At 41.0% G+C, this 14,541-nt stretch overlaps 1 protein-coding gene across 1 annotated transcript in view; it reads left to right on the top strand.

Moving 5' to 3' along the window:
- The window catches only part of PRMT7 (protein arginine methyltransferase 7), a 33,295-nt gene extending 18,960 nt beyond the window's left edge, over positions 1 to 14,335 (top strand). Inside the window, exons 9-18 of the mRNA XM_033157225.1 lie at positions 1,598 to 1,725; positions 1,934 to 2,072; positions 4,112 to 4,195; positions 5,254 to 5,301; positions 5,540 to 5,629; positions 6,615 to 6,776; positions 7,314 to 7,388; positions 10,334 to 10,494; positions 12,864 to 12,960; positions 14,112 to 14,335. Coding sequence (XP_033013116.1) covers positions 1,598 to 1,725; positions 1,934 to 2,072; positions 4,112 to 4,195; positions 5,254 to 5,301; positions 5,540 to 5,629; positions 6,615 to 6,776; positions 7,314 to 7,388; positions 10,334 to 10,494; positions 12,864 to 12,960; positions 14,112 to 14,273 — 1,146 coding nt within the window. The 3' untranslated portion in view covers positions 14,274 to 14,335. The remainder of the gene's footprint in view (positions 1 to 1,597; positions 1,726 to 1,933; positions 2,073 to 4,111; positions 4,196 to 5,253; positions 5,302 to 5,539; positions 5,630 to 6,614; positions 6,777 to 7,313; positions 7,389 to 10,333; positions 10,495 to 12,863; positions 12,961 to 14,111) is intronic.
- Positions 14,336 to 14,541: the final 206 nt, after the last annotated feature.

The raw sequence follows: 14,541 nt of genomic DNA, 5'->3' as shown, positions 1-14,541 counted from the left end.
AATATACAGCTTGGCCTGGGCGAGAAACATGGGAAAGCTGGCTGGGGACCCATCAAATTTCTCTGGCAGGGCCACTGGGTACTTGCCAGGAGCTGGGGCGGCAGCCCCAGGAGCCGGTAAGGCATCCAAACGCTGCTGAAGCGCCGTAACCACATTGCTTAGCTGCTGCACGGTGTGGGTCAAGGCCTGGTTCTCCTGCGCCAATGCCACCAGCGCAGCCGCCTGGTCAGCCATGGCTACTAGTTCCTCCCGAACGCACCCCAGCAAAGGGGGAGTGCGGGTGTGGCGTGAGCAAACTGTGCTGGCCCCAGGGGTATGTCCGTAAAACGAGGTCCAAGTCCAGTCCTGGGTCAAGGGGTCCAAAGGAAGTCAGTCCGGCAGGGAGCAAGGCAGGGAGCAGGTCAAAGTCCAAGGCACGAGGTTGCAGGCTGAGCACACGCTTGCAACAAAGTTGCTCACGCAACTTGGGCTGGGTCTGGCTGGCTTTTATCTGGCCCTATGCTTAGGGCGGTCCCGATCCTCCGGAGACTCGCCTCTCCTCCGGGCCTGGAGGCGAGCACTCCTCCTGCAGACACTTAACTCCCTTCGCCTCTCTGCCCTGAGCCTCTGTAGCTCAGGAGAGGATGGTGGGTTACTGGACCCAGGGGATGCCTCAGCTTCCTCTGAAGAGGCTGGGAGTGGAGCACCTGCAGGCAATGGGTCCTCCCTCCCATCAGGAGCCAGAGCAGACTCTGCTGATGCCTGCACCTGGGGATCCAGCACAGGTGGGGATCCTTCAGGCTCAAGCCCTGGCCCTGGCCCCGGCTCAGCTGGTTCTGGAGGCGGGGAATCCCGTGCAGGCTGGGATCCCTCAGGTTCAGCATCAGAGTCTGACTCCCAGGCCATCACAGTGACTTTAAGTAAGATTAGGATTCCATTGGATTTGCCATCTCATCTTCTTTTGACTTTTGTAGCATAGAATGCATCAGGGTAGCAATATCTGATATGCTTTCTGCAATTCCTAATTTTACTAAAGAAAATGTATGTTTTTGGACATTGTGGTTATAGAAATGAATGCGAAAGGTGACAGCAGAACATTAAAGAAAGGCAGAAGGGTGATGTTAAATCTCCATGAATCCTTTAAACAATAAGAGATTATGTTGCTGTGAATGTTTCCTCGTGATTACATTGTAAAACAGGCAGTTCCCAGCATTAAAGCTGTATGAGGGGTAACCTCGAGTGGGGTTGTTTAGGTATGAACAAGCATTGGAGCTTTTCCAAATTGTGTTCTTTATTGCACTCCTTTACTTTATCCTGTATACCTTTGTGTCACATCCTTGGAACTATATGTCAATTGGTTGTCAGACAGGGATTCTGCCAGTGTTTGATGTGTTTCTTTCTTTTGAATGCATAAACATCCACAGCTGTAGCTCAATTGCTTTGCATGCAGGAGGTTCCATGTTTAATCTCTTAGCATTTTCAGGTAGGGCTGAGAAAACAGAGTACCTGCACTATCCCATTTCCATTTAGTGTTTGGTTTTTTTTATCCCACACAATCCATATTTATTTTGAATTACTAATTGTCTGCCCCTTTTCCATCTTGTTTAAACCTTTCCAGTGGAGAGATCATTGGATGCAGTGTGTCTATTTCCTTCCAAACGAAGAACTTGTTCTCCAGGGCCAGAGTGTGTGCCTGACTGCCTTTCATGATGACTACTCTGTGTGGTATAAGCTACAAAAAGGCAGGTAACTAAAGATATGAGGCAGAAAGGGATACTCATGATTGAACAAAGACTGTCAGGCTGGGCTGGTTTGTTTTATCAGTGAATGTAAGTTGGGGAGGGTTACTCTCCCGGTCCATGAATGGCCATAGGTGGTATAAACCATTTGTAATGTAATACATTATTTGGGCCAAACAGAAATGAGTTGGTTTCATTCATCCAAATGTTTTTAGAAATGAAGACGCCACAACTGCTATCCAAGTTGAAAGTCCTGTGTGTAGGTGTCAGGCCCACCTGCTGTGGAATAGGCCACGGTTTGGAGAACTCAACGATCAGAATCGAACAGCGCAGTATTTACAGGCTCTGCAGAAAGTGAGTAAGATTTCCCAAATCCAATATGGTATCTTCTTGCCTCAATCTCTGCACATTAGGTATCACTTCACTGAATTTGGGTGAAGTGCTGTGTACATGCCTGCTTCTTTTTTTAGCTTATTAGAAGAGATGGTGGGTCACAAAGCCAGCATACGGTTTTGCTTATTCACTGTTGATACTTGATGTACCTCCAGTCGCAGGGAATTCTGTATGGTTTTTAATGCAATGGACCAATACAGCTATCATTCTGGAAAGCAAGTGAAAGTAATTTCTTTCTGACTTTAGTGTGCAGTACACATGAACACAAAGCAGAAGTCCACCAATTTGTTTTTAAATAGCCGGGGGAAACCATACAACCTGGTAAATGTACAAAAAACATAAACAGATAGTTTTTATTAAATAAAATACTACCTCTTCCATTTGTTCTGTAACTACATAGAAATGCCAGGATGAGCAACAACAAAATGAACAGGAAGGTAGGAACTCTGATGGGACAGAGTAATGGGGCAACTGCAGGAGATGTTTGGGGCCGCAAGTTGCCTACCTGTGACTTAAGAATTTAAATCTCTTGTAGTGTCTGTTGTAGAGTCTAAAGATATGCCTGTTAAGACCTTGCCTATCTTGAGATGCTATGAGAGTTGCTAAAATCTCTAAGCAATACAGAGAAAATAAAAATCTACAAGGAACCAAGGAGCAGGTTGTTTTTTTAAAATATATATATAATTATTTGATTTTTAAAGTGACATTTGGGAACATTTTTTGTTTTTGTTTAATGATACAAGCTTGTAAAAAGATAGCTTTAACTATACAAGCCTACGTTAGAGGTTGAGTTTTCCAGTTAGAGCAAGTATAGTGTTGAACAGCACATTTGATCAGCGAGCCTATCAGCTAAGTTTGTCCTTCGGTTCCATCTGCTTGCCCTGTCCTCTGCACTTGAAGTAAATCTTCTTTCTAAGTCTTTTGTACTATCTTTTCATCAGCACCTAATGACTGAAATATGGTGATCCATTGATAAAATTCCACAGCTCCATTGCTTAGCCTTAATTATAGCGAATTTATGTATGTATGTCTGGCAAAGTGGGTTTTATCTCACACCAGTGAATGCCATAATAAATCTCTGTGACAATTTGAAAGGCACCTTTCCTGAATTGTATTATGGACTACCATGGGTGGAGGGCATAGAGAGGAGAATGTGACTGTGAAGCTGGGTCATAATTTGCCAGGCATGGATTCCACAGAACCAGCATTTTGTCAGCACTGGATGTAAAAACCTTACAAAACAATGATCTAATCCTTCCTAACTATTAGGGCAAGGGTAGTGAAAGTAGTGTCCTCCAGTCAGCATGCCCAATGGTCAGGGATGATGGGAGTTGTAGTCCAAAACATGTGGAGGGAACCATGTTGGCTATCTTTGTGTTAGAATATGATGGTGGGATCTGCCCAGATTCTGCCCAGTTTCTTTGAATGGACATTGAAGGCATGTGTTTCTGTTGGCTACTTTTACCAGTTATTGCAAACCACAGTTGCTCAAGTATCAGTTCCTGGAAACCACAGGAGGGGCCAATGCTGTGACATTCAGGTCTTGTGTGAGGGTTTCCCACAGGCATCTCATTGGCCACTGTAAGAACAGAATGCTGGACTAGACGGGCCACTGACCTAATCCAATAGGCTCTTCTTCTTATGTACTTTTTCAAAAACTGCTTTGTTTTTCACTTTCCTTCATGACCTGACTTGGCTCACTGGATCATGTCTTGGTGTAAAATGAAAAAGAATGTGGTTTTAAAAATTGAGTCCATAAATATGTATAGTGACAATGTTTTGTGGATTCCTCTCACAAATGTTTACCTTTCTAATGTAAAACATGCATCCTTTGCCTCAAAATGTCATGAATTCTCCTTGAAACATGGAGATTTTAGACAGCCTTTGGGATGCAACAATGCTCAGTAATTTCAAACAAGCGAATGTGTCAGTCCTTAATCAGTGACCTTTTGCATCTGGAAAGGAGGAAACTGCTGACAGCTTGTCTTTTCACTCCGAAGGTTCTGAAGCCAAACAGTGTTTGCCTCAGCATCAGTGATGGCAGCCTCCTTCCTGTGCTGGCTCACCATCTTGGAGCAAAAGAGGTACAACCCCACCCCCAGTCATTGAAATGTTTGCTATTTTTAATATGTGCTGGCTCTTCTTTTCCTTTATACAATTTTTTTAATTTTAATGTTATGTTATATCTATTTATCTTCAGTGCTTTCTTTGAGAGCCGTCTGTGGCATATATTTATTTGGTCTTCCACAACTCTTCTGAGCACTGAAATTGCTCCACCCAGTCTCCTTTGTGGCTTCTTCTTACTCCCAGAACTAGTGGGAGTAACTAGTGCTCTTTATTTCAATACCTCTCTTCTAACCTCCAACCCCCCACCTTTTTTTTTTAGATGCTTTGGCACCCTTTAGTCCTCATCTCCTCCTGAAACAAAGTACAAATATTTGCATTTGCCCATGCCCATCCCTTGTTAGTTTTGTTTCTCTTGGAACATCCTTCTCTGTGTTGCATCCATTACTGGCAAAATTTAGCTTGTAAATGTACATTTAGTTTTGCAGAGTATGTTACTCATGATAACAGTTATCCAGTTGTGTGGCTGAAGTAGAATTCTTAATTCCCTAGGTCCTGCTAAGTTATGTAATGGAATGGGCCATGCCATATTTGTGCATGTTTATATATTTATGTAAATAATAATAATAATAATAATAATAATACCTTTATTGTCATTGTACAACCTGTGTACAGTGAAATTAAATGAGCCTCCCCCCCAAACACTCAAACTCTTGTCGAACAACACACCACCTCACAAGTCAATTTTGCTATGTTATTATTTTATCGATATTACTTAAGTAGATTGCTGCTTATTTGACCAGTTAATTGCTATACAGGACATTCTTGATGTTCTTTCTAAGTCTTGCTCTTGAGTGTTTATTGGCTGCTTGTAAAGTGGAGCAGGGCAACAGACCACACATAACCAAGGGGTGTTACATCAATCAGAATGGAAGGGAGAGCGTCATTCAAGGATAGGAGTTTCTCCAGTGAATCACCAGTGTGGTCCTTTCATTGCTCATAGGACAGGTATTCCTTCCCAAATTTCCACCCAAAATTGCAGGTCTGATTAAGCCAGTGTATTCTGTTCTTCTTCTAGGTGTTTACACTGGAGAGCTCTGCAGTTTCTCATTCACTCATGCAGAAAGTAAGTAATGAATATTGGAGTCACATCTGCATGCAACAGCTGTCTTATGTTTATTACTCCTGTTTATTTTGTTTTCTTTTGTAATGGCAGAAGTGCCTGCCCACTATGAAAGTAGAGCATTTTAGTTACACAAAATAAGTCATTTTACATTTCAGAATGTTTTTCCAAGGTTTCATTCTTGGAAAACAGTAAGAAACAAAACACTAAGACCTTTCTTCTTTTCTTTTTCATAAAAAAGATTTTTAAGGCCAATCATCTAGAAGATAAAATTAAAATAATAGAGAAACATCCTGAATTGTTGATCTCTTCAGATCTTGAAGATAAAAAGGTAGGATAACTGAATGTCTGTATGACCAAAACATTTTACGCTTTGATAGGATAAGCATGTCAAGAGGTATTTCACTCCCTCATTAGTTGACCACTGAAGTTGTATGCAATATATAAAAGTTAAGTAGCAGCTCCACTACTGGTCTTTAGAGTGGTGAAGTAGTTCACACATAAACGTAAACCTTGGTTTGACATTTCTTGAACAAGTATTCAGGAGCTTTGTGACTCTACACCATGGTTTGATCTCTGAGCCCACTCAGTACCGGTATGTTGGGCAAGACTGAGAAGATACAATTACCTCTTCCAAATCGACAGGCAGTTTAGTTTTTGTGTTTGTTACAGCTTTTATAGCTAAACAAATAAAAATACTACTACAGTACTACAAAAATGTGTTAAGGGCTTTCTATGTTCACTCAAGCTCCAAAATGCTGTGAAATTGCAGCTGTTACAGGCCATACCATTTACAGATGCATCACATAGGCCAGTGTTTTTCAACCTTTTTTGGGCAAAGGCACACTTGTTTCATGAAAAAAATCACGAGGCACACCACCATTAGAAAATGTTAAAAAAATTAACTCTGTGCCTATATTGACTATATATAAAGTAATTCTCTTGAATTTTTCAATTTTTCCCACGGCACACCAGGCAACATCTCGCGGCACACTAGTGTGCCGCGGAACAGTGGTTGAAAAACACTGACATAGGCAATATGTCATGGTATCCTGGGTTGAGTTTAGTTAAATCTTTACCATCACCTTAGAGCTGGCTGGCAGTGGCAAACCCAGGCCCCTAATTTGCCAGTTCACTGGAATTGACTCACAGAGTCCAGGCAACTGAAGCTACCATTCTACATTGCATGTACTCAACTGGCAGCCAATCCCACCTATGCAGAATGACAGACTTGGAAGGCCTGCCAAATGGTATGAAGTGTAGTCTGTCACCATGTTGCCCACCAGAGCCTCATGTATGTTTTCCCCTACCCCAAGGTGTCACTTTTAATTGGTGAACCCTTCTTCTCTACGAGCTTGTTGCCATGGCACAATTTATATTTCTGGTACGCCCGGACAGCCCTGGCAAGCCACCTGACAAGCGATGTGACTGTCCTGCCTCAGTCTGCTTCACTTCACGTGATGATTGTGGAGTTCAAGGTAACGGAGCTATGTCTGGTTTCTGTTTTGCCCCCAAGGCAGTGTGGGTGTGTTTAGTTACAATACTGTGTTTTGTTTATTTTAAAAAAACTTGCACTTCATCATTTAGCCAAAAAGGCTTCCAGATTGCAGCTACAAAATCAGTAGTAAGATAGTTCCTTGAACCTACACTCTAAAAAGACATGACACGCAAGAAAAAAGAGAGGAGGGGGAAATGATTAGTTCCTAATGATACAGGTTCCTCAAAGTACAATTAATTATCTGGTTTTTATTAGTTTGCAGCATTTTTCTTTAGTCCTTGAGTGGTTTTTATCTTGATATATTAGAGTTTATTTTTGGGGTGGTTTTAATATATCATGGATAAGTGTGTTTGACATTCTCTTTCTTTGAAACAATTTAATTCTCAAAATATAGCTGTCACATTCCTGGGAGCGATGAAATGTACTGTTTTGATCCAATTTCTCATGTTTTAATTTAATTTAATTTTAACACACTGAACAATAACATTGTGTCCCCTCCCCTTTTCTTTCCCCCTAGGACTTGTGGAGAATCCGCAGCCTGTGTGGTACCTGTGAGGGGTTTGATGTGCACATTATGGATGAGATGATAAAGGTTAGACTACCCTCCCTGTGTGTTGGATAAATGCCAGCTGAATTAGAGATGTGGTTGTAGGTAAATTGCTTGTAATTGTGGTTCTAGCCAACCTGTGCATTAAATGGGACATACAGTACAGGAATGGTCTTCAGGCTCATGACTGGATTTTTGGAGGCCAGACCCCATCAACCACAATGTCATTTCTGCACACCCCCAAGCTAAAGAATCTGGCAGGCATGAAACAAACAGCGGCATTTTGTTGGTCTTTGGCATGTTTTCTCATTTAAGGGCTGAGAGGGGATCTGGCCAGCTGAGAGGCATGCCTTGTGCCGTCCTTTTTATTGCAATCGCACTGACAAGGCTTAGGCAGTGTAACCACCCCTCTCGTCACAGCACAGCCCCTCTCAGCACTTTAAATGAGAGGGTGCTGCTGAACATTGCTCAAGACATGGAATGAGGAGACACCCCAAAAGTCTCTGATAACGCAGAGCTCTCTGGCTGTTCCTCTCCTTTAGCAATGGGAGACACACTGACAAGAGCAGAAGCTGGGCTTGGCCCATGACACCTGCCCAGCTAAAGTGGGATAACAAGTTGCAAAAATTGAAACAAGCATGAGACGTGTCTGGTTCATTGCCTGCCAGTTGGTCATCCTCTGATAACAAGATTTGATTCGTTCATAAAATGTAGCTTAGTTTCTTTAAACATCATTTTCTGTTATATTGTCATTTTCTGCAGCTAGGAAATGTAGTATTGGATCAAATCATGGCTGACGTACCATTTATTTGGCAGCCTGACTGCACTGGCTTCCAATTAGTGTTTGGGCCCAATTCAAAGTGCTAGTTTTGACCAATAAATCCTTCACATGGATCAGGACCACTTCTTCCCATATGAACGACCCTGGCCCCTGCAGTCATCATCTAAGGCCCTTCTTCGTGTGCCTCCTCTGTGAGAGGTCCTCTCTTTTGGAACGCGCTCCAAAGAAGGTTCACCTTTGGCTAATTAAAAAATCTATGGCCTTTGAAACTGTGGCAGGGCCTTAATAGATTTCTTTGTTATTATGCTATCTATCTATCTATCTATCTATCTATCTATCTATTTGTTTTTATATTTTAGACTGCCCTGTGATCTTCAGATGAACTAACAAACAAACAAACAAACAAACAAACAAATAAATAAATAAATAAATAAATAATGTGTCTCTTGTAAGCATGTCTAGATTCCAACCATAGCTTCTTATCCTAGTTCTGAGTAGGTGATCCCCCCCACCATTCAGGTTAGTTTGTTATAACACCCCCCTTCCTCCTCCCACAATCTGAGCAGCTGTTTGATGAAATCTGTAACTTTCCGGATTGACCTTTTCTTTGTTTATTTACTTATTATTAATGAGTCATCTATCTGCTCAGAAGAACTCAAGGTGATATTCAACATTTAAAAACCCAATACAAATCATTAAAATACAAACCTTACATCTAACAATGTAATTAAAAGGCATATATACACACCCCATTAAAATAGTACAAATGCCTAGTGTTAAAAATGGGCTGACTGCAAAATGCAGCAACAGAACAAACAGAGGGCCAATTAAATAAAATCAGCCACAAACAATAGAAAACAGCTCTAGTAGCAATCCCACAGGAGACAAAAGCTAGCAGAAAAAGAAAGGTCCAATGATGTTACTTAAAATACTGAATACTCCCACAAGAACTTTTATACCACATCCTTCTTATGATAAAAATGAATGTTTGCAAGTCTTCAGCCTTCATTGTTCGAAAGCACAGGACCAATTAACTTAATTGCAAAAAATGTGTAGTTATTTGAAAGCACTGCTTAGAAATGTCTGGGATGACAAACTTAATGAGTTGTGCTAGCAGCTGCAAAGCTGTAGCAAAGATTGCTGTAAAAAGGAAAATAGACTTGAATGTAGTTGCAGAGAATAGAAATTATCAGTTTAATTAAAAACAAACTCCTTATTCCCATACACACAGTCTGAGAATTTTGGACAGGCTGTAGCATGGACAGAGAGAGCTGTGGGTTTGACACTGCACACTCATTCATTTAGTGTCATCCATAAAATATAATACTTTACCTAGTCCAGATGTCGTCCTAGAGAACATACACTCCAAATGGCAGAATCTGCTGAGTTTTCACCTGGCATCCGGTTGTTTTGACTCTTGGTATGTTCTTTGTTGTTGTTGTTCAGTCGTTCAGTCGTGTCCGACTCTTCATGACCCCATGGACCAGAGCACGCCTGGTTCTGTAAATGAGTTAAATGTCTCTTTTCTTCACTTTAGAAGTGAAATAAATGTTACTGTCTTGACTTGCTAAAAGTTAATCTTGCCTCAGCACTTCAATGCTCTCTGAATATTTTAAATGAATACCTTATCAGGAATCACAAGACAGAGAAACCAGTAGGAGAACACTTCAGTCTCCCAGGACATTCTATAAAAGATATCAAAGTAGCTGTCTTAATACAAAGGATTTTCATAAATAAACTGGAAAGAGAAGTGGCTGAATTGCAACTAATCACCAAACTTAAAACCATGGAGAAACCTGGTCTGAACAAAGACATTGGATTCTTATCTCATTATACATGACAAAGCTATCTTTAGCCATCTCACCCCTTGCCTTTCCCTGTAAGACCAAATTGCAGTCGTTAACAGTCTACAGGTTTACCACACCTATCAGCTGATCACCCATTCCCACTACACTTCTGAGTAATACCCCTCCCCACTCCCTCACCATATTTAAGGGTCTGGTGACTTCCGTTTCAGTGTATCTGAAGAAGTGTACATGCACACGAAAGCTCATACCAAGAACAAACTTAGTTGGTCTCTAAGGTGCTACTGGAAGGAATTTTTTATTTAATTTTAACTATGGCAGACCAACACGGCTACCTACCTGTAACTACCTTATCTTTGAATATTCTAGCACTTCAATGCTTCCCTTTTTGTTTTCTTCCATAGAACTCCTTGGACTTCAGGGAGTCAAGGGAAGCAGAGCCTCACCCGCTGTGGGAATACCCTTGCAAATCAATATCCAATCCGCTGAAAATTTTGATATTTGACTTCCAACAAACTGTGCCAGAACACACTATCAAGAACGAAGGCATCATAAATCTGACAAAGTGAGTATCACCAAGAGAAAATGTGCAAACTCTGCTCAGGAATGTGGCCACTGTAGCTCAGTCTTCTTTCTTTTCAATGCAGAATGCCCCAGGTTCCATCCCCAGCACCTCCAGGTAGGATTGGGAAATATCCATGTGAGAAACTCTGGAGAACCACTGTCAGTGTAGAAAATGGACAAATGTCCTAACTCAGTATAAAACAACTTCCTATGTTCCTAAAAGTGCAGCAGAATAGTTAAGAATTGTGGTCTCTGCCATTACTTCACTGCGTAGCCTTAGTTCTCTCTAGACCTCACATCTACAAATATAATACTGACCAACTTTGTGAAATTGTAAGGATTGCACTAAGGTGATATCTGAGGCATATGTAGAAGCACTAAGTGCATGCAAAGTCAAGTATCATTATTAACACACTTGATATCACTAGAACTAGCATCCGTTCCAGTCTAGTTTTTGGATGGAAACTGCCCAGGTCACCTGGTGGAACTTTGATGGAGACATACAGGGGAATATGTCCCTCTTAATTCTCCTGGATCCACAAATCATGATATCATTCCTCACTGACTTTCCTGGTTGGAACCACATGCTTTTTAACATCCCCATGAATTTAGTGCCTGAGCCAGTATTAGCAATATGCCAGTGACACTCAGCTTAACCCCCCCCCCCCCGAAAAAAATCCCAGGGAATTGGTGGCTGCACTGAAAAACAACCATAAAATTGGGACGGCATGACTGGGTGACAAAGAAGTAGGAGGGGAAATTTCAGGGTCTAGAAATGTAACCTAAAGCATTTTGGAAAATCCTTTCTTCAAAAGCAATAAACAAACATAATAAATAGACCCCATCATTTCAAGGGAGGTAACTTGTATAAGATTGGGAGCTGAAATCAGATGAGTGTTTGAGATTTTAGAGCAACAGCATATTCATATCACTTACATTTAATAATGCATTTTACTGAATAAAACTTTTGTAATTCTATAATTTGCTTAATAATAAAAATATATTTCATGTGTGAGATAACATACTGCTCTTAATGAATAATGTATAAATTACATTTCAACATATGACTGAATCAATTTATAATGACGTTTATTTCTCGTCTCCAAATATAACCATCTGTTCCCTGGCTGATCATTTCTTTCTCAACCAGCACACAGTGTGTGGTGTTACCACTGAACCAAATTATGGTGTTATCATTGTACCAGCTGTAAAATATTGGAACATCCTGTGCAGTAAAGATCAATATTTGTCTCTAGCATGATTCTTGTTTAAACATCAGATGTAGATTTTTCAGACTGTATCATATAGCTTGTTCTAGCAAACAAGTCAATCACATCAGTTACACATGAGATATTTAAGCTAAGACCAAAATAGTAGATATTTGCATTAAAGTTTGAATCCTAAAATGAAAGACAGAATGCAAAAGAAGCTGGGTCCCAGTTTCTAAGTTATACTAAGCCAAACTATGGCTTAGCATGCATGATAAAATGTGCAGCCTCCTGGAGAAGAAATTGCAAGCTTGTGGTTTAGCTTTCAGACAATCCACCATCTTGTAACTAAGGTTTGCTCTATGATTTACAGCTTTTAGTTTGTCTGCAAGAGCTAAACCATGGGCCCAGCTTCAGGTGACACACTTAGCCAAACCACAAATTAAGCCAGTGTGGTGTAGTGGTTAAGAGCAGTAGACTCGTTATCTGGGGGAACCGGGTTCGCGTCTCCGCTCCTCTACATGCAGCTGCTGGGTGACCTTGGGCTAGTCACACTTCTTTGAAGTCTCTCAGCCCCACTCACCTCACAGAGTGTTTGTTGTGGGGGAGGAAGGGAAAGGAGAATGTTGGCCACTTTGAGACTCCTTTGGGTAGTGAAAAGCAGGATATCAAATCCAAACTCTTCTTCTTCTTCTTCTTCTTCTTCTTCTTCTTCTTCTTCTTCTTCTTCTTCTTCTTCTTCAGTGCAGCATAGCACAGCAGCAAAATGACTGGGGAGGTGAAAAGTGGCTGCAATCTCCTCTCCAGGAGTCTGCATGTTGGCTCATTCATGCTATGTCATGGTTTGACTTAATATAGGCATGAAAGAGGGCAGAAAGATCCTGCTTCAGGTCTTTAATGTCTTACTGCAGTTACTGTCCTATACGCATCGCTTTGGTTCCTGCAAGAAATTCCGCTTGCTTACTACATCCATCTGCCAGCTGATGGAAGTTTCAGGCCCCCATAGGTGTAGCATTCATGCTCTTTCATCTCTCTGGCCTAGGCTGCTTCCGAGGAGGAAAGATACTATTCATATTTTAAAAGGAATTTGTGCATATGTCAGTGTGCTGGTGTTCTTCAAAGTTAGCAGAAAATCAATACTTGAGGCTTTCTTTCTTTCTAGGACTGGGAAGAGCCATGGAGCTGTTCTGTGGATGGAATATCATCTGACACCCAGCATTTCTGTTACCACGGGGCTTGTGCAGGTTTCAAATGAAAAGGTATGCTTAATTCTCTTTCATCTTCACTCTGCTTCATGGGGGGGGGGGCGAGGGAGAAGAATGTTAATCTGAGTGATTCACTTCTATCTTATGGTTTGGGGCATTTTTGGACTTAACCAGTCTTCTGTCTTCTCTGAAATGCTAGGCAAATTTATTTATTTAGATTTTTTTTTACTGCCTTTCAGATTTCATCCCAAGGTGCTGTATAGCACATTAAACAATTTAAGACCATAAGAATGAATAAAAATCCACACAGAAAAACCAGAGCAATCCAGGTCAAATTAAGCCATGGTACCATATGCTGGAGTCAAACAACAGCAAAAGCCTGGTAGCAGAAGTGGTCTCTAAATCTCATTAATTCTGGCACCTTACTTTGCTGATGGTGGAGATGGTTCTATAGGGAAGACACCTTCACATAGAAGGCTTCTTCTGATTGCCAACCTTTTATAAATGTTGTAAATCTGAATTCGCAGTTTTTCAGTGGAAACTATGAGCTTGGATGCAGTTTAGAAGCTTCATTGGAAACATGTATAAACTAGAGGCTATAATTCATTTGTCTTCCAGAAGTGTGACATCTGTCAGAGGTATTCTAGGATGGCTATGTTCCATTTTTAGTTAACACACTAGGCTCAAGATTTTGCTGTCAAGCCAGGGCATAGGGGAAGTTCCCCCACCAGCCTTTTTTTTTTAAAAAAGTGTAGCTTCTGTGTGTATGTTGTAATTCTTACAGTCCGATCCAAGCATATGTACTCAGAAGTGAAACCTTGTGAGTGCAATACAATGTAAATTTATATAGGACTGTGGCCTTAGAAATCTTGGAGGTAATCAAGTAATTGGCATTCCAGTTCAGCCGTTTGCTGTTTTCTCCATTTCCAAAGAGCAAAATAATTTGCATTACCAAGTTATGCACCAGATGTTAGAAGTCCTAGGGGCCTAGTCTGAAGGCATATGAGACCACCAACTTGTGGAGATTGGTGCAGCAGTTCCCTGAATGTATGGAATTCAGACCTCATTGATAATAACAACACATTCTGTTATGAATTAGCATGCTAATATTCTAAAGTAAAGTGATTACTGTTGGTCTTGACAAATTAGCATACTGTATTTTTTTATATCAGAGATGATTATTTTTCTTCTGCTTGTTTCTTCAGGGCTATTGTCAATGGACTCCCCACTGCAAACAGGCTGTGTTTTTCTTCAGTTCAGATACTGGGTCAGAACCTCCCATTGATAAGCCCTCTGCAGTTGCATACACCCTAAGCTTCAACCCAAAGACAGGCAATGTTATCATGGATTTTAAGCTCTTGGATTAATGTGGCAGCTTTCCAATCAAAAACCTTCCTCTTCCTCTTCCCCCTCAATTTTTTTTTTGACCAGGTCTTAATAAATATATCAAGAGATAGCTATGATGGGCTTCTCTTCTCTTCTTTTGGGTTACAGCAGCTATTACTGACTCCCAGGCATTGTCTGAAGGTGTATACACATGCAGCCATGTTGCTAAAGTGTAAACTGGTGTGGCTTTGGTTCATGCCTGCATGGGAGATTGCTTGCGAAATCCTATATATGCCAGCTAAATGTAAA

Source organism: Lacerta agilis, chromosome 8, assembly GCF_009819535.1.
Source record: "Lacerta agilis isolate rLacAgi1 chromosome 8, rLacAgi1.pri, whole genome shotgun sequence".
Lineage (NCBI taxonomy): Eukaryota > Metazoa > Chordata > Lepidosauria > Squamata > Lacertidae > Lacerta > Lacerta agilis.
Note: the sequence above shows the minus strand (reverse complement) of the source record. Positions and strands in the feature narration are given on the sequence as shown.